The 26,295-nt window shown below is 46.8% G+C and overlaps 1 protein-coding gene across 4 annotated transcripts in view; it reads left to right on the top strand.

Moving 5' to 3' along the window:
- LOC138180023 (early estrogen-induced gene 1 protein) overlaps nucleotides 1-23,255 on the top strand; it is a 51,765-nt gene extending 28,510 nt beyond the window's left edge. For 2 of the 4 annotated variants that reach the window (XM_069113428.1, XM_069113429.1), the window contains exons 3-10: nucleotides 15,634-15,754; nucleotides 15,834-16,024; nucleotides 16,133-16,335; nucleotides 16,527-16,746; nucleotides 17,838-18,506; nucleotides 19,951-20,103; nucleotides 22,046-22,251; nucleotides 22,525-23,255. In XM_069113428.1, coding sequence (XP_068969529.1) covers nucleotides 15,634-15,754; nucleotides 15,834-16,024; nucleotides 16,133-16,335; nucleotides 16,527-16,746; nucleotides 17,838-18,506; nucleotides 19,951-20,103; nucleotides 22,046-22,251; nucleotides 22,525-22,646 — 1,885 coding nt within the window. In that variant the 3' untranslated portion in view covers nucleotides 22,647-23,255. The remainder of the gene's footprint in view (nucleotides 1-15,633; nucleotides 15,755-15,833; nucleotides 16,025-16,132; nucleotides 16,336-16,526; nucleotides 16,747-17,837; nucleotides 18,507-19,950; nucleotides 20,104-22,045; nucleotides 22,252-22,524) is intronic. The other 2 variants (XM_069113430.1, XM_069113431.1) reach the window with 2 other exon arrangements.
- Nucleotides 23,256-26,295: the final 3,040 nt, after the last annotated feature.

The following is a 26,295-nucleotide window of genomic DNA, read 5'->3' as shown; positions in this document are numbered from 1 at the left end:
CGTGGGTGAACGTTATCGTAAATGAATTCGCGTGGCAACTTTTCCTCTCAGACTCCGCTCTTTCGTATCGCGTTCCACGAGCCACCGATAATTCAACGATTCTCGCAAACGTTTCTGTCATTGGTATTGGCGCTGCGCTGTCGTTTTCACGATCGCGCGACATCGGTCTAGAACACCGTGTCTACGGAAACGTTCGCAATTCGTATCACGCGTATTCGCGAAACGTATCGGCAACAAAGTAGCAAAGTTTAAAACTTTCGTTAAAAATACCTAAACGTTAAAACCTTCCGCGAATAACGAGGTTCAGATTTTTGAGAAGACAAGCGCTGATATTTTTATAGCCAGCCTGCGGTCGATACGTTCGTCGAGAAATTGTACCGAGAACGAGCGTCCAAAGGCTCTCTGACTCGAGATACGTAGCCTTCTGGCAACTTAAAATCCGCCGCTACTTTTCTCGAGGATGTGAATGTTTAAAAAAGGTAGCCCAGGAATTGCCACGTTGTCGGAAATCGTTTTCGTGGAAAGAAAATCGTATCTCGTCTGCGAGTCTCGACGGTTGTTTGCTTTATTTATTAAGAAGTTGCGATCGATTATAAAGCACGTGCGAAGGTACTTGCCGATAACCGTGTGAATTATTTGAACGGTCTGGCAAACGGTCTGGTAGCGTCTGGGAATCAACGAAAACAGACAAACAGTTTCGCGACGGCAAATTATCGATCTGACTCGCGAACCAGATGCTTCTGAAAATTGAATATATCCAGTCTAGACGTTTAAAGGTTAACCTGTTTTTATGTCTGTTGCGTTACCGTCGTGTAAAATCGAGGCATGTCCGATGCGTACGTTCGTCGTACAGCTGCGAACCTCTTCGACGTTCCACGAAACTTCCATTTTGATAGCGTTTGCGTGGATACGCGCCGGCTACAGGGAACGGAACGGCAGCAACCTGCATTTTTCGGCAAACGGACAAATTTTCGTTCGACGAATGTACAACTCGATCGGAAAGTACGCAAAGCCGGATTATTCGCTAAGCCGTATTTTTATCGTTCTTTTGTTTGCGAAACGCAACTGACTGAACTCGTAAAGAATTGCGGACAATTGAGATAAGAGGAAGCAGAAAATACAGCGGTACACGCGCAACGAGACGAGAGAGAAGGACGTGGAATATCGATTTAAGCCAGGAAAGAGAAAATAACGGTCTTCCTATTTTAACAACGAGAACGATAATTACAGGTAGAAAAGAAGCGAGTCAAGGGGTTAGATTGGTTAATTGCACACGCAGCGGTTTCACGACAACACGCGCGAAACGTTTTCGTGTCGCGTATTCGCGTGCTAGTCGCAGGTTTCCTTGAGATTCGCGCGAAAGAACGCGCTGCGTCGTACTCGCGATAGCGGCTCGGCCAAACACTCGCGTTGAATCTAAAACAGATCGGGGAATTTTCGGTTGACGAAACCGGGCCAAAGGTGCGAACGGCCGATCTTTTTAGCCTTGATTAGAATGTCACCGACCGTTTTGGCATTCGTCCCAAAGCCACCCGTTCATTTCTATCGCTTTCGCGTTACGGGCCGCTCTCTGCGATAATTTATACGCGCGTCGTCAATTTTCGCCTCTGTTTCTGTCTGCTATTCGCTGCGTCTCGTATACGAAAAGTATCGTTTCCGACGTGCTCCGTAGCGAGAAAGCAACGGTAGATACGCAAAGGAAACTCGCTATAAAGGTATATCCCGATTAGCATCGATCGAGGAATTCGCAACAGCGGGCTTTCCATCTGTCTCGACTCTGCTCTTCCCGAGTACCTTCACTTTGCATTGTTACGTATTCATAAGCGACGTTACGTAAGCGGTTCGAACGAATAGCTAGAATTTCGCCCGGAAGCATCGGCCGTGGCGAAACGATGCGCTTGGAATCGCGCGTGCCTTGCAATTGCTCCGAACCGGAAGGGATGTCTTCGACTTTCTGCTTCAGAAGTGGTTTAATTGACCGATTTCTAGGCAAACTTTTATTTTAAACGAGTCGAAGGGCGGGATAACGTAGTTCCTCGAATCGACGTAGTAGCGGTAAGTTCAAAGTTGGAGTTCCGAGGATAGTCTCGGGGATAAGCCGTGGCATCGAAGATGATGGAAAGCGTACGCGCTCGAAGCTAACCGCACATCCATACGTATTTACCCGACCAACGGGCAATCGCAATCTCCGACTAAAAGACCGGTAGGAGCCATGAAATTAAAGAGTTGTTCGAGTACTTGCAATTACAACAGCGCGCGCTTCAATTCCAACGAATCGTTATCGTAATTCCAGCGAGACAGATTGCGTTCCAGGAATGTTTTTAAGCACCTTAACGACGAAGAAGAATAGATTCAACGAGAACAAACCGGACAGACGTAGAATTTTTGGCCTGGCTGTTGCCAATTTATCTTTTCATCGCCTTTATCGATAAATTTAATCCGTTACGCGTGTCGCAAAGACAGAGAACACGCGAAGATTTGTCCATCGCAGTTGTCGCGAACAGTAAGTGTCGTGAGAAAGAGTCGTCGATTCGTATTGATCGTGCGAACCTGGGCAACAACAATGTCTCACACATTCAATTGTTGCGTTACGTTAATAACGCGCAGACGTCGCGCGGCAGCGGGTGTACCTTAACCGATGGTAATTATCGTTCGTTTGCCAGCGAGCACATCGGCCGCCTATGTGTCGAACAATGCGACATGTGACCGTTGTTACTGATAATTAGCGTGGCTGGTGGTTGTTAGCGATAACCGCCGATAACGCGATAAGAAAACACATTGTACTTACCACGTTGTTATCGTCTTTATTTCGAACCTCGTAAACTATCGCGCAATTAAATCTTATACAGCCAACCAAGCAGGACGATCTTGATCGAGTTTGGTATGGTTCGAACGCGAATCGGAAAATTTACCGATAGGAAACAGTCCGAACGTCGTAACGATTAATGCGCGCATGGTACAGCGTCGAAGAAGGAACGCTGTTAATTTATACCGTTTAACCTTTTCAAGCTTACCGTTTATGCATACGCGATATCGCGTTGACTTTACGCCATTACGATCGTATTCCAGTATCGAGGTATAGGTATTCCGTCTCGAAATATGCGAGTCTGGTGCATTTAATTGTCCGCAACTTGTCGATTCTACCCTGCCACGATAGAAGCACGCTGTTAAACGAGAGATTCGTAACGTATAACGTTAAATATACGTTACAAAATATGTACTTGAAAGTGACTTTTATACGCAAGTAAACGTATCAAAAAGATAATCGTTTTCGACGAATTAACATACAACGATCGATCGATCGATCGATTCTTCTACCACCTACGCGCATCGCTTCCAAAAATGTCCGTATCTCTCGTCGTTTGTATTTTTTTATTTATCGTCTATCGACGTCCTACATCGACGTATTCCAAGTAACTCCGATAACCACCAAGTTCGCGCTCTTTCTATTTAAAGAGAAGCTGTCCTCTTAGCAAACTGGTGTGGTTATTCAACCTGTTACCAACTGGTGCATTAATTTCAATGAATTCTCCGCGTTGAAAGTCGATACTGGAAAGCAAACGGTTCTTGAAACCTCGAGATCCTGCTTGTGACCGCGATCTCGGACGGAAGGTCTCGGTTAATTGTCAGCTTATAGTTAGCGCGTCTTATTATTAGTGCGTACACGTGTTCCTAGCAGCGGAAACGGTGCTCGAAAGCCGCGTCGTACCTTTTCCTACACGAACCCGCCTCCGATCTAACGTATAACGGTCTCCCACGACGACGTTTCCCTTCGACAATTTAGACGCCTGCGTTTCGATTGAAGTCAACTCGATAATCGTCCGTCTTGACGAGCCGACTCGAATTCTTCCGGCTCGTGTCGATCTCAATCGTGATTCTCGATCCCCGGCAGTCACCGACTTTCCTTTGTTGCGGCCCTTCTCGCCGATATAGACGAAAGAAGCATGCGACGCGTTTCGCCTCTTCTCGCTTTCTGTCCGACTATCTACCATTCGATACCACCTGCTCGCGTATTCACCGAGTCCTAGTCTTAGCTGTTACGTTTCCACTGGTTACGTTTACTTCAAAGTTAAAGTTTCCCTTCGTCTTTACCTAGAATAGCAATCGAGGAAGCATAAAATCGTCTTCCAATGGCGTTATAACGTAAACGAACGCGCGTCGATTCTCTTTGACGATAAAGCGATCAAGAATCATCTGGGAGAGACTTATCTTTCTGTCTCGCAGATGTTTCGCGTCTCTGCTAGATTTCTGTATAACCACGGGTTCTTACGCGTTTGTACGAAATTTGCACAGAACGAATATGTCGGAGATGAAGGAACATCAGGCCTTTTTTTTGGAATTTTGCAAAGATCCTCGATACTTTGGTCTAAACTATTTGTTATAGCTGTACTTAAAGAATAGAACTTAGAAGTAGTCGTCGTGATACGATCCGATTGTGTTTGCCCGAGATTTGTGACGGTGGACTTGGGCTGGAGATGACACAACTGGTCGTCGAACGTAGCCAGGGTCACGGGATGGACGTTTTTACCTAATAGAAGAAGTACCAATATCGAGGGACGCACGTTGTATTAAGAAACAAGCCCCGGGCAGGAGCAATGTCGGGTCTACGCGGGTCTGTGTAGTAACGGCGCCTGGGATTTTGTTGATATCCCCGGTCAACATGCAATTGACAAATGTGATCGTATCGGTCTTTTATTCTTCTGATCACCTTGGAGAGTTTACACACATCGTCTTGTCAGTCAGAATAATACCGAGCGTCACAGCTAACGTCGCTTTGTGTTTCAAAATATATTCTATCGAACAAAGAGTTTTCCCCGTTGAACGTGGGTTCGTTATCGAACCTAAGAACATTGTCTTTAACATCTAGAATGTCTAATCACCACGGTTAATCGTCAAACTCTGTAAAATCAACATTTGTACATAATATAATTGTAAATATAATCTCCATTGAACGATAACTATGGCTTGTCCTAACGAAGATACGTTACACACGCCCCTAAGTCTAACGACAACCCGACATATATGTAGTATCGTAAATGCTTAGGGTGTAGATGTTGCTGCTGGGTACGGCCGCTTTTCTTTTCATTTTTTGTATCGTGGAAGAAAAATCGGAACTCCGGTCGCCGGGATTCGAACTCGGGTTCCGAACGTTCGCAACCTAAGACGCTAACCACTGCTCTTTTTTTTTTTAATGACGTTTATTTAAACCAAGATACAATTTTTAATACATATTGGGTATTCACAATAAACTATGAATTTCGATAATATGTGTTAGGCAAAAGTACCGATACGCGACGGTACGACATAGCCATACTATATTATGTGTCGGCGCTTTACATTTTTTGTGTTAAAATCTAATCTTTGGATTTAAGCCGCTTGGGAGCGGAGCTTTTATGTAATTTTGTTTTTGGTTGACTTTTTTGCCCTGAAAACTTGGTCGCAAAACAGGACGCTTCGGTAGTCAACTTTTTGGGTGCTGTATAACTTTAGGGAGAGGCGGGATGATAGGGAGGGGGCGGGGGAGGGGGATGTCAAATAGGTTTATTTACAATATTTACAAATATTTACAGTTTACACCTGTGTTATACGGTGCCAGAGTTGAGTTCTGTCGGTTTAATGGTTTGCTCTCTTGTTTTATTATGGATTTGGAATCCACCAATATTTCTTTGTGTTTTTTCTGTGTTTGTCTTTAGTGTCTTTCAGAGGGAGGGCGGCGCTAACAACTGCGCTACCGTCGTCCGACACTAATTAGCGTCGAGTGGTGGTATTTGCTATCGAATGCCGCCACAGGCCTTTTCCCACGATACTACATATACAGGGTGGTTGGTAACTGGTGGTACAAGCGGAAAGGGGATGATTCTACGCGAAAAGGAAGTCGGAAAATATAGAATAAAAATTTTTTTTTTAATTTTTCCATCGAGACAACGATCTACAGTGAGATCCGTTATAACGTACCGCACGCGTACCGAGCGAAAATTCAAAGTCGATTTTCTCGAAAACAAAGCCTCGAACGAAAAATTTTTATTCTATATCTTCGACTTCTTTTTTCGCCTAGAATCACCCCTTTCCGCTTGTACCACCAGTTACCAACCACCCTGTATAATAGGTAGATAAAAGTGCACAAGATATCCATAGAATACTCGGTTTCGTTCTTAGTAGATAACACGAATCTCTATTTATTTTCGCTTCTCGGCTCTGTCCACAAAGATATAAATTCGCAGAAAGATCCGCAGTCCGATAATATAATTCCATTAAGATAATTCCTACGTACGATGATGTTCGAGATGCGAAGTTGCCGCTACTGTATCTAACAACTTGTTCGAGTTTCTCTTGAGCCGCGCTTTTGGATGGTTACATCTTCTCGCCGTCACGGTATTTCTATTCTTGTTCGTCCAGTTCCTTTTGCAGCGTGTGAAACCGATTGCAAACAGTGAATCATTATGAACGCGCGATCCCATTACCAACAGCGGCTTAAACTCGTCCCAGGATATCAAACGAGATCGCGTTCTTCTGGCTAAGGGAACTGGTCAGCCCGGAATCGTGCGCCACTTACGCCTCGCCCGTGCCATTTGCTTTCTCGGTGTTTCCAACTCGATTCGAAATTGTACGACGCGCGCGTATCCTTTTGGCCGGAAAATCCAGCAGCTTCGTCGCACGTTTTCTTCCTTCCCTGTCGAGCATCGATTACGCGAAATCGCACGATAACAGACGCGTTGCTGGATTCGCGATCAACTTTTGGTCGCCTCGACCGATTCTGAATTTCATCGAGCGTCGAAACATCGAACGCTCGCGATTCAGATCGAGAAAATTTGGGAGGCTCTGTTTCCAGTTTTCGGATATTGGCCATGGGCCGAAGGAACTTTGATCGTTTAGAAATTCGTCGTTCTTCGGCAGTTTCGTTTCTAATTCCAAAGATGGGGGACGAATCGTCGTGGCTGTTAGTTACCCTCAACGATTCCTGGGCGATGAATATTTTTTCATCTATCGGCGAACGAAAAATTAACATCTGGTCGTTGGTTTTTATTGTTTGAACTTTGGTCTAGCGACCTTATCGTTTGCGTACGGTGACCTTCCGATGTTATCGATTTTGTTTTATTATTTCCCGTGTTTTGTAGTCGATACGAGTAATTTACAATTCAAAGGTTCCTTTACGAGGAAGACGTTCTAACGACGCGAATGCGTGGATAAGCGTCTCGTTCCGGAGATTAATCAAATCCGCTTAGTTCACCGCTGCTTTGGTGCTGATCGGAACGGATTAAACGCGAGCACGATGAAAAACAAGGAGACAGCGCGTCCTTTTGTCTCTAAGAGCGAACGTGCTTTAATTCGAAATTTCACGTGCTGGAACGACGCTGCTTTCCGCTTGGCTCTTTGAAAACATCCGTACCAGGCCTTGGTCGTGATCGTAACGGAGATTTATTAATTTCCTCAACGGTAATGAAGCGTCTTTTCGACTCGAACGTAACGAAATTGCGAATCTGCCAGAACCAAAATTCCGATAGCTGGCAGCCGTTCGTTTACAGTTACTTGCATTCTCCAGTTAGAGAAACGGTCCTCGTCATGGCACGTTCGTCGATCGACGTTTGGAATCGAGTCGTCGTTGCGGTACTTTTATATATATTCTGCGGAACGTTTATCCGAAGAACCATCGCAGTCACAGTTGCGAGCGTAAATTGCAATTGAATTTAGAAATTGGCCGGAACGAGCTTCCAAATAAGTTCGTTCGCAAATGACCGCACCGATTGCATTTCTATGACTAAAAACTAAGGTCGAGCGGGACGATGAAGCTACCTCGGAGAAAAATCTGCGAAGCAAACGGCCGCAAGTCCGGGTAAGCGGTAATTATCGTACGTTAGCGAGTTATCGGCTGCGAGCGTCGCTCGAACTTCCCTCCAGTGGAATTAATCCTCGTGGGTCCTGGAAAATTTCACCAGCAGCCCTCGCCAAATGTTCTTTAGCCCAACTTTGCTCGCGATTCTTCACGCTAGTCCTCCTGTACGACCACGATAAGCTTGGCAGCGGGTTTGCGCGTGCATTCGTCAGACACGATGACAAACTGTCCGTGTCGTTAGTTAACGGGCCGTGGCGTTCAACGAGCGAACGCTGCTCGGAATTTACTGCTTCCAGGTTACGTAATCCGCGCGTGTTAACCATATCCGATGGATCGCGGATCGAGCACGAGGATCCTCGTAAGGATTCGACGCGGTTCCTTGTTAACCGGATCGATCCACGCGAAAGATCGTAAGAACGTCGCTAATAGAAACTCGGAATAGTCGAAAAAAGAAAACGTTTATCGAATACGTTGACCTCTCGCTGCAAAGAGACGGAGTCGTTATGCCAACGCCCATTTCTTTTTTTGTTTTACCGTTCTGGACTTTCGGAAAAAATCGTAAAACGTTTATCAGGGTAGCTTTGAAATTCGCTCGATCGAACAATTTCAAATAAATGTCGCGGAAGGAATTATTTTTAGCTTAGACCGTTTGACATTGGTCGCAGCAGATGGAGATTTATCGTTGGTTAGACGTTAGACGTTAATTTATTAGAACGGATCGGGGGGTCGATAAGACGGAATATTTGAGGAGAAGGCGCGGTTCTCGATTCAATGGGGAAATTGTGTCCGCCCGTGAAATATCGCGCGATTGTGTAGCGCGTGACGCGCGACGGCGAAGGCTCGCGTGCAAGGTGAATCAGAAATAATCGCGAGATTTCGTTGTCCCTCCGTCGCAATATCAATCGATTCGTTGTTTCGCCGATTACGTCGCACGGTTAAACGCGAATGCATCGATCAAAACGAAAATAACCGTGATCCGCCTTCTGCCTGAATAAACAGTCGATTGACTGGCATCCATCGAAAAAACCCGCCTCCGCGGGGAATCTTAATCACAGGATATTCTTTTCGAGTCAGTCTCGTTTATGAAGTCATCCGATCGCATTTTCTCTATACCATGTACGCGCATCTACGTATACGCATCTGTATGCACGTCGTACGTGGAAGATGGATGGCGAAGCACGTCCAATGTATCGAGCATTGAGTTATTTAGAACGCTACTGCTGGAATGTTATCTATTTTTGAATTTTTATCCTCATCGAGTCTCTGATAACTCGCGAAAGACTATCTCGTTCTTCTTACGCGCATATTCTCACCACGTGCGAGTAAATTTCACATTGTGCGAACGTTATCTCACGCATATACCGTTCGTCATTCGTATTTATCAAAGTTACTCGGACAGCTTTTATCGCGTAAAAAAGCCCAAGCGTCCACCATCCTACGCAAAGTCACAGAGTCGCTCGAAGAAGGCATCGATAGCCGCAAATAAAATCGAATCGAACTGCGTTACGCTATTCGACCGTTTGCGACTACCTCGGCAACCGTATCGCCGATTACGAGACACGATCAAGCGATCACCTGTGCGTGAAAGTGCTACGAGAGCCGACCGTTCGCTTGCGAATAGCTAAGTACACGCGAGAACATGGGCTTGCATTTTCATCCGAACTCGATTGCGAAACTGCGAATGACACACAATCCGGACAGCCTTGGAGCAGCCTTGCCCACGGCTAATGCAACGGTCGAGCTCGTTCGTGATCCGTGAATTATACCCGGTGACGTCGGTGAAAGTTATACCCGTGATCCTCGTATCGATCGTTCGGCGATCAGTTTCGCGAGATCACGGTGCGTTCGACGCATGTGCGAAAAGAACTTTCGTTGCTGCGATTTTTCCAATCCACGTGCGCTCGGATTTCCTATCTTGACCGAGGGAAAATTGCATTTCGTTCTTTCGAACGCATCCTTCGCCGTCGTTGGAACGCGTCTGAGTCGAGAAACGGCCTCGTTTCATCGTGCATCGCCGTCTTGAAGCTAGATCGAAACGTATGGATGGTTCGCAGTCGAGGCTCGACCTATTAAACTTGTAATTGTAGCCGTGGCAACGGCGGTCTTTATCGCTTCGTGTTTAAGAAATTAATCGAAGGTTCCGTCGGTGTTGGTTCGATTCGGTCGTTAACTTTAAGGGGTCCACCGGTACGCTCGATGTTCCCGCTTACGAATCTGACCGCTTAAAGGTTACTACAAAGCGGTGACCATAATCAGCTTAATAGGTCTCTATGGACAGTGCTTAATCCCGACAAGGACGTCGCACGCATTGTCCGGTGTACGCGAATTGATTTCACGAAATACTTGGATCGACTGGAAAAGCGCAAAATCAGGGGAACACGGCTGATGGCTTTTTTCTGTTCGGACTATTCGAAGATTTTACGATTACCGGGAAAACCTCTTCCGATCTATTTTTATTTCGCCGTGTACTTGAAATTTTCGCTCCTAACGTGTACGAATTCGACGTGTAATCGAATCTCCGAGTCGAGTTTAAACGTTTTCGTGTTTGTAAAGATTCTTGAATCGGATTCTGCAATTCCAATTTTATCGTCTATTTCGATTTTCCAAATCTCATCGAAAGATAGAAGTTTAAAAAGCGTGGAAGAGGAAGGTTTCGCTCGCTTGTTTTTCTTTCGAAGCACCGATGACTCCGCCGGTTGGACAGGCAACGTCGCTTTTTTTTTCGGCGTCGCGGCGCGCCACGAGCGTCGACCGCTGACATATTTGGAGCAACGACTCGGTCCAATTGTCCGCGGAGCCACCGTCGTTGCAGCGCTGGCTATCTTTCGCCGTTGATTTTTTCCCGTGCTCCAGCCACTTGCTGTCTTCCCGTCTCCTCCTCTTCTGTCTCCGCCTCTTCCTTCTCCGTCGCCTGCTATCGATCTAACGCTTTCCGTATCGCCAGATTGAAACAATTATTCGAAAAATGAATTCCGCTTGCTGGTAGAAGACGGGACACGGACAGAGCCGCTTTGTCGCGTATATCGTTCTTCCAGATCGAAGAGATGGCACGGTTTCTCTTATTGGATCGGATCAAACGCAAACTGCAGGACGACCGAGTACGTTCGAGCGAATAATAGATAGTTGCATAGTTACGGGTTCGATATCGTTGGGTGCAATTTGCGCTTGGCGTAGGAGACGAAACCACGGAGCGAATTCATGAAATATTCAAGACGGTACGTTATTCTTTATCCGTATCGTACGTACAGAGACAAAAGCAAAGTGGAAAGCGGCGAAGAGGGTAAAGGAGCGCGGAGATTCGTCGCGGAGCACGGCCACGAAGACCTGTTGACATCCCACGCTGATATCAACCGTGGTAGAATCGTCGTAGGTAGAGCAGGATCAACGATCAAATTATCGAGCGCGCACGGTGGTTGAATTTAATCGTCGCCTTCGCCTTCGATCTACTCGGTCCACGGGTTAAATTCATTCCGTAGCTCTTATCTTCGTCCGTCGAACTGGAAGTTGTGGGTATACGATCGAAACTTCGCCATAGACGCCAACTCCCGAACGATCGTCTTCGACGAACGACCACGATCGGCAGGTGCTTGAATTTTACCAAACGAACGTTAAATCGAGCAACCGGATTGCTCGAGTCGGACGAAATACGTAGCAAAAGGAAAATACAGATTCGCTTGGAAAATCGTTTCACGCCGTTTACGGTTTTTTTTTTTTTGCGTACAAAGTTTCGTCCCTGAATCGGAGAATCGATTACGAGGCTTCTTGCTCCCCAAGCTGCTGTGCAATATCGTTTTACGAGCGCGACGTACGTTGGATGGACTATCGTCCGGCACGCGAGCAACCACGTTAAATCGTGTTTCCGGATCGCGTCGATTCCCTGGATACACGTGTCTTTTATCAAGGAATCGATAACTTTTGTAGCAGTGTGCCGCTTACTTTCTGTTTGCGAAACCGTTGCCAAGGAACGCGCCCTTAATTAAATAACCAAAGACCAACGACAAGGTGTCGAGCGGACGTTCGATTGGAAATTCGACATCCATCCGAGAAGCAGGAACGGCAAAAGTTAGAGCTTTCTCGTTAACCGAACTCTAACCAGAGGGAAGACTTTACGACGCTATTCGGTCCACGTTTGTCGATTCTCGTCGATGGACGTCGATCAACGCTGGCGAATTTCGTGTTCGCGTTGAGACTGAAAATTCGTCGGTTCCAAGGGCTGTGGCTATATAAATTTTTGGACACGTCAGAGGATAGGTCGACCCGGTTTCCACGGTAATTGGCTCGTGCTTCCCACCCGACGGACAACGGTTTGTCTTCGGACCCGTGCGAATCTCGTAGCTCGGCGGCCGTCCCGCTGCCAAAGCGTCGACCGTGGTTTCGTCGAACGCTTCTGTCGTGCTTTCGCAAGCTGCCACGATATCCTCGCGTTACGTTCGGACAACGAAATTCGTTGCCCGGATAATCGACTCGATAGCGAGAAAGAACGATCGTCGGTTTATCCGATCCCTAACAAAGCGAAGTACCCAGTCTCGCTAAATTCAACGAACTTTCTGGTTATCCTTCGATTTGTGGCGGCAACAAATACCGCCACTCGACGCTAACTTCCACCGGACGACGGTAGCGCAGTGGTTAGCGAGTCCTGTTTTGCGACCAAGTTTCAGGACAAAAAAATCAAGCAAGAACAAAATTACATAAAAGCTCCGCTCCCCAGCGGCTTAAATCCAAAGAATAGATTTAAAATCACAAAAAATGTAAAACACTGACACATAATATAGTATGGCTACGTCGTACCGTCGCGTATCGGTACTTTTGCCTAGCACACCATTACCAAAATTCACAGTTTATTATGAATACCAAAATGTAACAAAAATTGTATCCTTGGTTAAATAAACATCATTAAAAAAAAAGCAGTGGTTAGCGCCTTAGGTTACGAACGTTCGGGACCCGAGTTCGAATCTCGGCGCCCGTAGTCCTATTTTTCTTCCACGCATCTAAATTTTTAGAAGAAAAATAGCAGTACCCCAGCAGCGACATCTACAGCCAGCATCATCTACAAGTATCACGGACAATAACTACACGTCAGATTCTTGAATTTATCGAGAGAAACGAAAAGCCTACGTTAGATACGATTCTGTACGTTACGTCGGATAGCTACTCGAGCTTCTGTTAGGACGCGTAGCTGTAGCCCGAAGAAACCGCGAAACATGTTCTTTCATCAAAAGCATCGCTATGGGACTTTTCTTGCCAGAATCCGAGAAGAAAAGTCAATTCTGCTTCGCGTTCGTTCGATCTCCGGGAAGAGGAAAAGAGATAGGTTTTAGGGCCGAACAACAGCGTATAATCGCAACGACTACACTCGTTGTTCGTTGGATTACAGAGCGCAGTTGGAGATCCAGCGGATAAATGCTAAATTTACGCGAAATTTATTCCTAGATGACGTCGATTTTCGCGCGTGAAATTACGCTCGTCGCGAGATACGATCCGCGTTTAACTCGACGACTGCGGTATCGCGAAAGTTTACGGCAGACTGTGTGCACCAGAGGCAGATGAAAAGTATGACGGAATTAGGGTCGGCTGGTATCGCGATACGGAGCGTGGCTCGGCCAGGGTTACACGAAGCTTCTTCTTTCTCGTTCTCGTCGTCGAGAAAGGTGAGAGGAGGTCGGTCTTGTTATATCGATATTCAGGGGCTCGTGAATGCTTTTGCCGGTAGCCTACGTGACCGTAATTCCTCGACTGGATGCCTCGTCACGTTCGTAGTTCGTGGGAAATCCTTTTTTTTTCCGCTGGTCGGCATACGTTCTGGAAATAGTGGCTCCTTTGATCGAGCTAAAGATGAAAGCGACGTTGCGCGGGGGCGGAAGGTAAATTCCGCGTTTCGCGTGGTAGAGCGCGACGAAATCGCGACACCTTGGTGAAAACACGGGACGACCGAGGACTCGAATTTCCTCGGCGATTCGCTGGCCCAGCTTCTCCGACGACTACTCGTCGGCTTATCTGCAATTCTTATGCTCCGTACGATCGTTAAACGTAATTAACCTTGCACACTGTGACCGTGAAATTGTACGCTAGCGGGCGATCACGGTTCGATTATTTTGAAAACGTTGCTTCGCTAATTAGCTGCGGTCTCTCGTATTTCGTCGATCGAGTTTGAAAATTTTGGTCGTGCGCCGAGTCGACGAATCGGACACGTTGCGTGATCAGACCGTTGCGAGAATAACAAAGAAAACGACCACGCGCTTGATTCGTTATCGGTTATCAGCAGGCCGCGTCGTCTCTCGCGTCCTGTCCCTATAACCCACTATCCGACATTTAATCGCGACAGGATGCACGTTTCTTCGAAACCTTCAAAAATTACACGTGACGCGCTCGGTTCATCTCGTCTACGCGCCTTCCTTCCGGTCAACGGAAGTTCGTTTAAAAAAGAAATTAAGCGTGACGAAGCTAAGACATTTTTACTCGATCATCGATCTTCCGCTTCCTTTACCAAGTACTATTTATTCCTTGAGTCTGCAGTAGCTGCTACATGTCGCGTGAGAGTAAAATATTCATCGTGATTAATTGTCAGATACTTTTGGATAAAATCTGTTAATAACTAAAACTGTCGATTCCACCGAAACGGCAATCCTATCGCAGACGGCAATAACAGGGTGACTTTTCCAGCGACCGATACGCGCATCCAGATAACGGTGGACTAAGGCAAACCCGCTAAGCCGTGCGATCTCGTTAACGAGTCAAATCCGTCCAACAAACGTACACACGGTCGACCGATGCGTTTACAGGCGACGATGTCGGTCATCCGTTGGTCGATTCTGGGAAAACTTCAAGTACGATTCGGTATTTCCATCGTTCAACAGGATGACGACCGCGCATCTTGGAGATCGCGTTCCTCCGAAGCGCGCGAGTGCCTTTGTCGTTGCGTTCTCCTCGACGGCGTTTTGTTCCTCGGAAGTTTTTCTGCTCCCCATGCAAGGTCGATACAACGGGGTGGATCTGGACGAGCGAGAAGGGTGCGTGTGGCGTGGATGGCGTTTACGAGTCGGAGGGTGCTCGAAAGGAGCGCGAGGCAAATGGGAAAATCCACGAAAACCCCGTTGCGTTTACTTGCCATTGGAGCAGCGTATCGTAAAATCGTCGTTATCCGAGAATTTGCATTTCGTAGCAGGCCGAGCAACTTTCTTCTTCTTTCTCTGTGTTTTGCATAGGTAATGCAATTGATCGTGAACCGTAACAACGCGCACACGGTATATCTTTATCTATCTAGTTGGATTGCAACGACTCGACCGAAGGCCATCGAGAGACGGAATTCTCTGTCCTCGAATGAAAATAGAATAGGAGGGCTGGTTTATCACACGCTACTCGCCGAACACGTACAAGCCGCTTTCTAGCTTTGGTTCTACGCGTACTTACATTGCGACTTATATGGAATTCGTCGCGCGAGACATAAACAATGACGGCACATAATTCAGCCCTTTGTACGATTCGATACGTGACGATGACGCGGCCGCCGAGCGGATGTTCCCTTACCGGAAGCAAAGTGGTCTGAATATTCATTTAAACGACCGGTTGGTAGATCCCGGTGAGAACTTGCCAGATCAGCGGTGTCCTGCGCGAGACTGTGAATCATCGTTGACCGTGAATTTCGTTTAATCCCTTTGTTCCACCAGCGACCACTTGCAAATTGGTCACCGAAATTCGTTCGCGTTTCAATGTCACTCGTAACCGCGTAGCAAATGAAAATGCGATTAAGTTTCACGTCCGCCCTGTCTCTGCACGCATATTCATGTGTTTCTTTTTCGTTTCAGGGAGGAAGTGCAGGAGCATACCGTCAGATGGGACGCTAAATTCGAGTTTCTATGCAAGATGAGTGCCAATGCGTCCACCGGTGTTCTCGATCCGTGTATTTTAAGGATATCCGTGAGAAAGGTGACTCGTTTGAATTTGGCCCTGGATGGGCCAAGCGTTTCCCTTTTCTACCTGTTCTAACGATAGATTATTTTCGTAGGAATTGAAGGGAGGCAGGTCCTTCCAGAAGCTTGGCTTCACCGACCTGAACCTCGCCGAATTCGCAGGAGCTGGACTCTGCAAAACGAGGTATCTTCTGGAAGGCTACGACTCGAGACACAGACAGGACAATTCCATGTTACGCGTTGCCATCAAGATGAACATGCTGTCCGGAGATATTCTGTTTAAAGTGTAAGTCGCAATAGACGTGTTTTGCCGTCGTTTTGTAATCTAACGATTAAGCTTGACGATTATACCCGTGGTTAGACGGAATGACGAAAGCTGAATCGCATTTTCTAGGCCGTCTCCGTCGTTGAAGCAAACGCAGCTCGCAGTACCTGGCGTACCAGGTGTTTCCGGTGTGACGACGGACGAAACTGCATCCGAGAGGTGTACCAATCGAGAAGATTACGTATCCACTGGTTCGTTAGCTGGAAGTATAGCTAGTGCTAGCAGCGGTTTTGGTAGTCTTCCCAAAAAGAGGCCTGCCCTCTTTTCCTCGGGTAACGAACGAATCTTGTTTCGCCATCTTTTCATGTTCTTTCGCCAAATTCGAGTAAGATAAGCGAAGAACGACGTTTCGCAGACAAACGATAGAGAATCGAAACTCGGTGACAGAACATGACAGGAACGAGGATGGTAATTGGTGCGGTTTTCACGATTGACGAATGGTTAACACAGCGTTGATTTTCAGAGCTTCTCAGTGGGGCGGAGTCCTACGATCCGATGACCCTAAGCGAGATCGTACCGTCGGCTCTTCCAGTGGAGACTCTAACCGAAGCGCACACAGAGTCAGGCCATTCTCGCAATAGCAGCAACACCAGCCAGCTGAGCAAAGGCTCCGGCTATGGATCTTTAAATTCACACAGTCAACACAGTAGGCAGAGCAGTAGTGGTGACAGTGGCCACATTAGGTAAGGCCACGCGGTCGCCCCAGGATGACGAACGAGACAGACAAATACGCAAACGATAGAAAACTCTTGTTCAGGGTAAACGAGACGGAGATTCGAATTAGATTCGGGAATTTCAAGCGAAGAAAGAGAAATTAAGCCCCGATCGATGTCCAGAGTTCTCTTCTCGAATCTTTCTGTAACAAGTACTCGTCGAATACTTTTCTACTAGTCGGTAATCGCTTGATACTTATCCTACCATCTTCGAACGTGTCCTCGCTCCGTCGATCTCTTTAGAACGAATCGTTTTTTTTTTTTCTTTTTTTTTTTCTCTCTCGTTAATTTGAAAACCGTTTTGCCCCGACGTTCGATAGACATTGTCGCGATCAGCGTGTTTCTAACAGTCTTTTTGGTTTTAAATACTTGGACGATAAGTGCGCATGGTATTTTGTATGGGATCGAGTAAGAGGAACCTCTTAACGGAAATACAGTTGTTTGTACGGGTCGCGGGATACCTCCCTCGGATAAGAACGCAACCAAGAACATCACCCTGTAACATTCACTAACAATTTCTTAAATCGCGCGCCACTAAATACCATGCAGTCGCGCTTTTGCGATTTTGCTTTCGAACTCTACGCTTACGTCTATATTTTAATCGAATCTTTCGACAGAATCTTTTCAAATTTCATTATCGGTAACTTTCTAGAAATTTCTCTTCGGAGAAGTTTCGGTGCTTGCCTCTTAACAAAAGGAACATCAACACGTACGCCATCGAATTCTCTTTACTTTACCTAACTTACCATTCGGACTCTTATCATCTTAGCACGTGTTCGTTGAACGGTTGTTAACAAGAAGGCATCGATAACGATTTACGAGGGAAACATTAGATCTGTTTCTTTTTTTTATTTTGTTTTTTTTTTTTTTTTTTTTTTTGTTACTTTCTTGAGACTCTGGATTTTCTCTATTCCCAGATACATATATACACATATATTTTTATTTTTATTTTTTTTTTCTTTACGTCTCCCACGTCTTCTCATTTTCGTCTCTACTTCGTACTGTATATGAGTTTATTATTATTTTTGCATGCTTGAATATTTGTGTTGTGATCTTTATAGGTCACCCTCCTGGCCGGTATGGGCTCCACGTATCCCCAATGTCTCCCAAAAGTCCTCGAGCCAGCAGCCTGCCAGACCCGAGACCTCTCTCGACTCCGAATCCCCGTCCTCGTCTTCCTCGACGCTGCTGGACCCACGAAATAGGTTCTGGTCTATGTCCAGCCCTCTTTCGTCGCGCGAGGGAAAATCGATCGCGCGGAATCCTCTAAGATCGAGTATAGCAGCCGTTCCTCCGTCGAACGACCAAAGCGAAACGAATGGATCGAAGAACGGCGTCGTTTCGAGCGACGACAGTCGCGTTAACGAAAACGCCAGTAACGACGTTGGCGTGTTCAAAGTGCCTGGACCACAGGACGTTCGGCGACACTTGCGAAAAAACGTCGAGAGGAATAGCTTCGACGCGCGAAACGAACGTAACGCGACGAATTCGGCGGCGAACGATCGGAACGAACAATGGAACAGCGTGATCGTGCCGACCGCAAAACCGAGAATCGGTCAGCCAGGTTGGAGAAGTATCTCGAAAACCTGCGACTGCATCGAGAAAGGCAAGATCAGCCCGGTTTTGCGGCTGGTTGACCAGGCCAGAGCCGTATCCTCTCCCGATCCCCTTCATAGGCCCGATAACCCCAGAGCCTCGCTACGTTCCGCGACGACCGCTCAGACCCTCAGGTAGGTTTCATTCATCAGCGACTTTCTCTGTTATAATTGTTTTTAATTAAATCCCCCTGTCCTTCCGTTCGATGATTTTGTGCGTTCAATCTGTTTTATCACTCCCTCTGCTCGTTGTTCTGCGTTTAACCGGCGTAGCGTAGTTCGATAGGTTTCGCGCGAGCAACCTGCCGTAGTCGTCGAGCGCGTCAACTCGATTTCTGGATGGACGAGTACGTTCTTTTAAATCGACAATGTCCGACGTTAGATATCGTTCGTTTAAAAGTTGACGCGACTCGTCAAAATCCGAATCGTACGTCGTAGTATCTCGGGTTACGGAACAAGGACTGGCGATTCTTTTCTCCCTGCGTGTTTCTTAATTTTTTCGGTTACAAGCACGCGCGTCAGTTTTATTTCTTTTGTTCTTTGTATAATTTATCGCAATTGTATCTTTACGTAAACTCTCGTAACGCGTATTTTTAACGTATACGCGTTAGGTTCTTTTTTCTCGGCAATATTTTTCCTATTATATCGTTACGTTTCCTCGAAACGATGCTCGAAATTAACGACACTCAACGTCACAGGCATTCCGATCCATACGATTTTTAACATTCTATCGACGAGGCATCGGACAAACACGTTAGATACACTTGCTGCGACATCAGCTTTCGCTTTGCTTCCTCGATCGCCCGAGTTTCCCTCTACCGATGCTAAAATTCGACGATTCGAACGAGCGGCATACGCCGTACTTGTTCGTTAACTGCGATTTTAGTATCGTAGTTAATCGTAAGACGTTCTCTGCGATCTCTCTCGCGTGTAAAAGTTTACAGGAGGCGCAACTGTACTTGAACGCGACGTACGTACTAGAAGGAGGATATTGGAACAGCGTTTCGTTAAACACGCTCGAAGGGACTGTTTCAGTGAAAACGTTTGCATCGAAATTTCTGTTTTGCGGTGTTTACTAATTTCAGAGAACGAAGAACGTCGGTCGGCCAAAAGATGGATAACAACTTACGTATCCGATGTATCGGATACAGTTGCGCGATAGACGATGGATCGACCGTTCGTCGTTCTACCGGCCGTCGTAGAAAAACGTCATAAACGATCCGTTGACAAAGCAAACACGATGATCTCGAGCGATCGAGCAATTTCGACAAGCTGCGTCGTCGAACGTGTATTTCGCCGAACGCTTCCACGGTCGACAGGCTACTCTCAACTCGTTTCGAACGATAGCTACGACGAAACCGATGTAATCGGTCGGACGACGAACGATTTTCGAAGGAAAGGCAGTTGCGACCGTGGAAGCGTGCGCGACGTACATGGAAGAAACACCGAGGAGGTGAACGGGTATAGGGAAAAAGGGGAAACGAAAGAAAATAGGGGGAACGAAGCGAGTAACTTGAACGAAGGATGAGAGGAGGTGTAGCTTTCCTTGCAGTTTGGATGGCTTTGTGAATCCTTGCAGGGGTATTGGCGGAAGTCACCGGAAGTTGCTGGACGGGGCGGGGGGCAAGCTGGCTACGGTCGCCACCAGCCCAGCGGACTCCGAAGAGTCCTCCTTAGGGGTACCGGAAGTCGCTCCACCGAGCTCCCAGCACCGAAACAGCATAACCCCACCGTCAGTCCATGCTTTCGTCTTAATTCTCTTCGTTTTTCTTTTCTTTTCTCGTTTTGTCTGGTCTCTGTATTTCTCTTTCTCTCTCTCTCTCTCTCTCTCTCTCTCTCTTTCTCTCTCTCTTTGTCGCTTTGCACTTTCGACGCGACTCGCGGACACGTGGATACAGACGACGTCGACGCCCGAATCGGAATCGGAACTGGCGTGCCCGTCCTTCGTTCCGCGACGAGGTTGCGAAAGTCGAAGTTGCGTGTTTCGAGTATCGGAATTACGATGTTTGAGCCGTTGTTCCACAAAGCAGCGGGTTAAACGTACAAAATGACATACGAGTGTCACGTATTTCTGCATAAAGTCATGATTCAGCGAGATTACGGGTGAATACGAGAAAAACAATTACGTAAACTTGATGTATGCGATACTTAATGAGTTTAGTTCGATCGTTACAAAAAAAGAAACGCCAAGCTAACACTCTGGCTGAATTTTTTTACGTTTTCACGAACGGCGTTGAATGACTGCGTAGAAATATATGCAAACGTATTACGTTGATGTCTCCACATGTCCGTCTGCGAAACTTCTAGAACTATTAGAAAAACTATTAGAGAATATTTTTTAAATTCGATGCAACTTAAAAGGCGAACGAGCTTTGGCAAGTTCTGAACGCGTTGTTCTCTCTATCTGTTGCGCTTCGATCGACAAAACCATTTTCTCGATCGATTCCATGCTACTAATACTTGTAATCACTTTTTTGCACGCATAGTTTTTATCAGTTGTAAACGATATAAAAGCGTAATTTCATTAGACTAAGATAAAGTCGCCTGTTAATCCCGATCGATCGATCGACTGCTTTTCCCTGCGATGGAAAGAACCGCTCGAGTTATATATCTCGCGTAAAACTATCATCGGCGTTCGTTTTCTTTCGCTACAATTACGATATTTCGAAGTTTTGCCGAGGAAAAAGTGCAAGCGCGAAGAGTCGAGCACTTGCGTAACTCAGATCTGTCCGTAACCAGATTCTTTCACCTTGTAACGAATCTCTGACATTTAGAATATTTAATATGCCACGTCTATAAGATTTATACCGAGCAGTAAATTTGTCAACTTCTCCGGTCGCTTTTGCAAGTTACTTCGGCGAAAAGTAAAGACAGCGTAAGAGCGGCGAATTTGGATAGGGCTGGCTCGATTCGCCGGTTCCACTCCTAACGTAACGTCGATCTGGTGACGGTTGGCTCGTTGCATGCGAACCCAGCATATTCGCCTTGGCACATATTCGATCAAAAAAATTAGCAATCTCGCCGCTTGACACACACACACACACACACACACACCTTCCTGTTTCGCTTGCTCTCGTCTATCTCAGCCTCGTCCCAAAACGTCTATCGTATTCGATCGTTACGAGACGCGTTCAAAAACCGACCAATCGCTTTTGACCTTTGCTTTTGTTTCGTTAGCGTCGTAGCAACAACAGCTGTCGTGTGTTCCTTGATCTTTGTATCGAACGTGACGATGTTTTTGCACGAGGTGTGGTCGTGGAAATCATTCGCGTCCAATTATCCCGCGAGGAAGATGAGCGCTGGCACGGAATCGTCGTTTTGTGAAAGCCGACGCTGTCGTAAAATTGTAAAGGACCCAAGGACCGTGTTTCTTAGGAGCAACGATAAATATTTATTAACTTTGTCTCAATAGCTTTCATGGCCAGATGTTCGTGTTTTCTTTCTTTTTCTTCTTCTTCTTTTTTTTTTTTTTTTTTTCCCCCTCCTTTTTTGTCGATCGTCCGACCAACGACTATGTCCTTTACGGCGATTTGCTTCTTGGAAAATCCAAGAGGAAACAGAAAGAAGAGGCGCGTATTATTCCGTGCCAGTGCTCGAAACGGCAGAAATTGGAACATCGAGGAGGAGGAGGAGAAAAACGGTGTATGTTAATGGTCGATTCGTCTGTTCCCTAGAAATCCCTCCGGTGGTTCCGGTCTCAGCGAAACGGGATCTTTGGACCGAGCAAAGGCGGCGTTGGAGCGTAGGAAAAAAGCGGAAGACGGCGCGGGAAATCCCATCCTGTGCAGGGTGGAAGTGACCAGGCCAAACCCGGATTCCCTGATCGACGAACTGATCAAGGCAACGAACTTGGAGCAAACGGATCTCGAGAGCTCCGAGAGTACGTTACTACGACACCCTCTGTTCGATTTCGTACTCGACCCCGTTCTTTCGTTTTCAACGGCAAATACGAACGGTCTGGTTGAAACGCGATATAAAAAGTTATAAGTGGTCGATTAAATGTAATTGGTTTTTCGACGTCAACAAGGCGTAATACAAACAGCGTAATCACGTCTACGGGAAAAAAAGCTATTGACTACTTTATTTTTTTCTTTTTTTAACGTCGTATATCTAATGTCTGGTGTCTAACGTTTCTGATTATCGATGTTTGTAGCGACTGGACTGCAGCTATTCATAGCGAAAGACGGGACGACCGCGCTCGGTAGCCACGAGATCAAAAGTCAGATGCCCGCGGGTGTGTTCAAGCAGGTGGTGATGGAAGAGAATAATAGGTAACACGAAGCTATGGCGGCGAGAAGACAGTACGCGAGACAGGCCAGCGCTACGTTTTCGCTGGCCCTGGTGCCAGAGCTCGTCTACGAGGCCTACGAGCCCCGGTAGTTGCGAGGACAACGAAGCTTGGACGAGGGAATCGTCGAGAGGGACGGTGAACGCGGCGACGATGGACTAACGCCGGTGCACCTCCATCTCCTATCTAAATTATTCGTTTCGGTTGCCTATCCGCCCTATCGGCGTTCGGCGCTTTACGCTTCTCGTACGTCGTACCGGTAACCAGATCGATCGTCCTTTGCGCTCAAACGTTGCTAAAAATCTTTCTTTTTATATATCGAATCTAAATTTACGCGACTGATTTCGCGGTCCGTGGTAATTAAAACGGGACGAAACGCTTCGAGTCGTATAGGACGCTTCGTCGATGAAAACCGGCACGGGTGCACACGACTCGACCACGCGACGCGTATTCTCTTCCGCCAAGTCGAAGCACAATACGAAACGATTCCTCTTTTTCCTTTCTTTTTTTTTCATTTTTTTATTTTTCAATGTTCTTCTCGTCGACCGTGCTTCGAGAGGAAATCGGAAAGCGTTGTTCGCGTAATTACGCGAAAAAAGAGAAAAAGAATAGTTTTGACAGAGATCGGAGACAGCGTATTATAGAAAGCGCGCATCGATGTGCGAGAAGAATGAGAAAGAGAGACAGACGGACAGACAAAGAAAGAAAGAGGAAAATATGACGAAACGCGATCGGCGCTTAATGTGTAACGTTAACCGTTCGATGTCGAGTAGCGTTGAACAATGCGCGTGCACTAACGCTTCTTTTTTCTACCTGTGTTCACGGTTCCTTTGTCGTTCGCGTAGACGACCGCGCAGTATACTATCGAACGGACCGAAACACGCGCGTTCGTTTCGATCCTCGAGAGAATACTCGACGTCGGGCAACGTTTAAAAAATAAAATAAGAGAAAACGCGAGTAGACCCGCTGCACGCGCGCTAACGTACAAAAACATTTTCCAACGATTCATTTCGGCTATACTTTTCCTTTTCGTCGAGTTTTTCTATCGTTTAAGGTACAAGCGTTTCGTATGTACGTATGTTCATATATATAGATATATAGATATACAAATATATAGCGTTCTGTCGTTCAGTTGGTTCGCTGGAACCGAACGGATTCCGCGTCGGACGTCTCCGTCGGTGTTTCGATGATGTATTTATTTTTATTCATGGATTTAACTCCACTTTGTAGTACGTATTTCCGTCTAATATATTCTCGCGAACTGAATTTTGTCGCGACGGGTCTGTACTTTGTAGCCTTTATGCCGGCTCCTTTCTTTTTCTTCTTGTTTCTTTTTTTGCTCTCATTCGCGCGGCCGTTTGCGTATGCGTGCATGTATGTTGCGTGTATGAGAGAGAGAGAGAGAGAGAGAGAGAGAGAGAGAGAGAAAAGAGCGTCGTTTCCTGCTCGCTGTCGCGAGAGGAGATTCCATTGTACGAGACACTTGGAATCGGTGAAACGAGATTCATCAAGTGCCACATTATTTAATTTTCGAGGCTGGACTGTTTTCCGTGATATTACTCTATAATTGTCGTATTCTCGTCCTCGTACCTTTTCCGCTATCCCGTTAAGCCAGAGAGATACGAAGCGAAAAGAGGGGAAAGAAACGCATGGAAGGAAGAAAGGAAGGAGGAAAGACGAAGAAGAAAGCTGGAGTTTGATTTTTTGGTTATCCGGTGCGATCGGTGACCGCGTTAGTGATTCGTTGTATATAGAGCGGTAGTAATTGTTACGTAGGTAAATGGCTGGTGTCGTATACGTTCGTCCTCTCCCTCGATCACTACTCGAATTACCTGTAACTGCTAGAGTACCGGGCGCCGGACGGCGTCGGCGAAAGTTCGTCGCGCGCCGTCCACGAAGAAAAATGGCTAGAAGCGAGAAGACGATAACGTTTTGTGTACATAAGCGTGCCTGAATACGTCGAGTGTGAATGAGACTCGCAGAGAGACAGAGAGAAACACAGCGAATAATCGCAGCACGCAAGGAGGAACGAAGAAACCGTTGAAAAGAAAGCTGGAGGAAGAAGAAAGAGGAGAAGAACGGCGGAAACGTTGCTCCTTGTTTGCTACGTGCGTGGCGCCTTGCGACCTGCGACCAGCCGCTCCATTTCGCCAGTAGACTAACGAACCGAGTAAAGAAACGAAGCAGAAAAAGTAACGATTGAGACAAGCGCGATGGTAGCAATCGTGCGCGCAAAAATCAAAAGCTTTCGCTCTAAGAAGAAAGTCTAGCCTCTTTGTTTCTCGTCTCTATTTTATACAAACTTGCAGAGCGAGATAGCTCTCGGCTGATTTTAACTGTTCCATCGTTCTCGTGCTGCAATTTTATTTTAGCTCGACTCGCGTTTTTCATAGTTTGCATATCTTCGACCTTCTCGATAAAACGAACCAACAGTATTCGCGCCTACGCTTGTTTCTCGCTAACGCGCGTATCGCTACGATCACTGTCCACGATTCCCTACTTTTTCTACTTTGTCATGGATATTACGGGCTCGCGCGTAAGTCGCCAAGTCGAAATTGTAAGCTCGGAAAGCGAATTATTCGATACAGTTTGATCCGATCGAACGCTGCAACAGCGATGTTTTACGGACGTTACAGAGCGACGCGGTAACCTATTACTTAACGGAAAAACCAATATTACTTAACGACGCGCTGGATAATTGTACGCGTCAGAGTTCCCTCGCACTACCTGCTATTTCCTGCGATAACGCAAATAGTCCATCGAACGGTGTAAAAAATTGCCCGACCAACGCAAGCAAGTGCGACTAATCGACGTCGAACGAAACTGCTAATCGAGTCGTTCCCCCGCGATTTTTCCTCCTCTACGACCATTCCGTTTCTACTTCTTTTCCATCGCGCTCTTCGCCGCGGTATTCCTCTCCGATGCTCGTCCGACTTTCCTACGATTACCGCGTCGCGTTGTTCCCGAGTCTCGCTGCGAGCTGGCCGATTTCGTTTCTCGCGGCGGAGAGAAACGGGCGCGAGTCGCCGATCGACGCGCGTCGTACGCTATTTTTTCAATGTACGTCGACGCGGAGACAAATTTTTATTTAAAAAGACGCCGCACGCTGTTCGGCGACCGCATCCGTGCGCCACGACGCTTCGTTCTATCCGCGCAAATCCCTTCGCGGTTCTGCCTGTCCGCGTTCTTCTTCTTTCGCGTCGTGGATCTTCTTTTAATTTATTCCGGTCGACCGAGTCCGGACACGCGAGCGAAACGAGCGTGTTATCGTTCACCTCGAAGTCCATGGTCCAACCATCGAGCGGTTCGTTCGATGGCTCGTGTCCCAATCGCGAAATACGCGTCGAACACCAAGGTATGTCGAGGTCTAAATCGGGCCGAGAACGTCGCGGGGGTACGTGATTTCACCGGCCGATTTCGCGCTGTTACGTTCTGCCCTGCGAAGAAAAGGAGTCCTTCGAATTCGAATAACCAGTTTTCGTAGGAACGCGCGTTTCTAACGCGTTTTGTTAGCCCGATCCGGTCTTTTGAAACGCGACAGGCATCACGCCGCTCTTTATGCTTCCGAAGTCCGGTGGAAATTCTCGAGACTCTCCGCAGAGTTCGAGGTAAAAGGCGCGCGTCTCTCTCGCACGT

Source organism: Bombus flavifrons, chromosome 5, assembly GCF_040668555.2.
Source record: "Bombus flavifrons isolate JBK064 chromosome 5, iyBomFlav1_principal, whole genome shotgun sequence".
Classification (NCBI taxonomy): Eukaryota; Metazoa; Arthropoda; class Insecta; order Hymenoptera; family Apidae; genus Bombus; species Bombus flavifrons.
The sequence above is the reverse complement of the archived record's forward strand: the minus strand, read 5'-3'. Positions and strand labels throughout refer to the sequence as shown.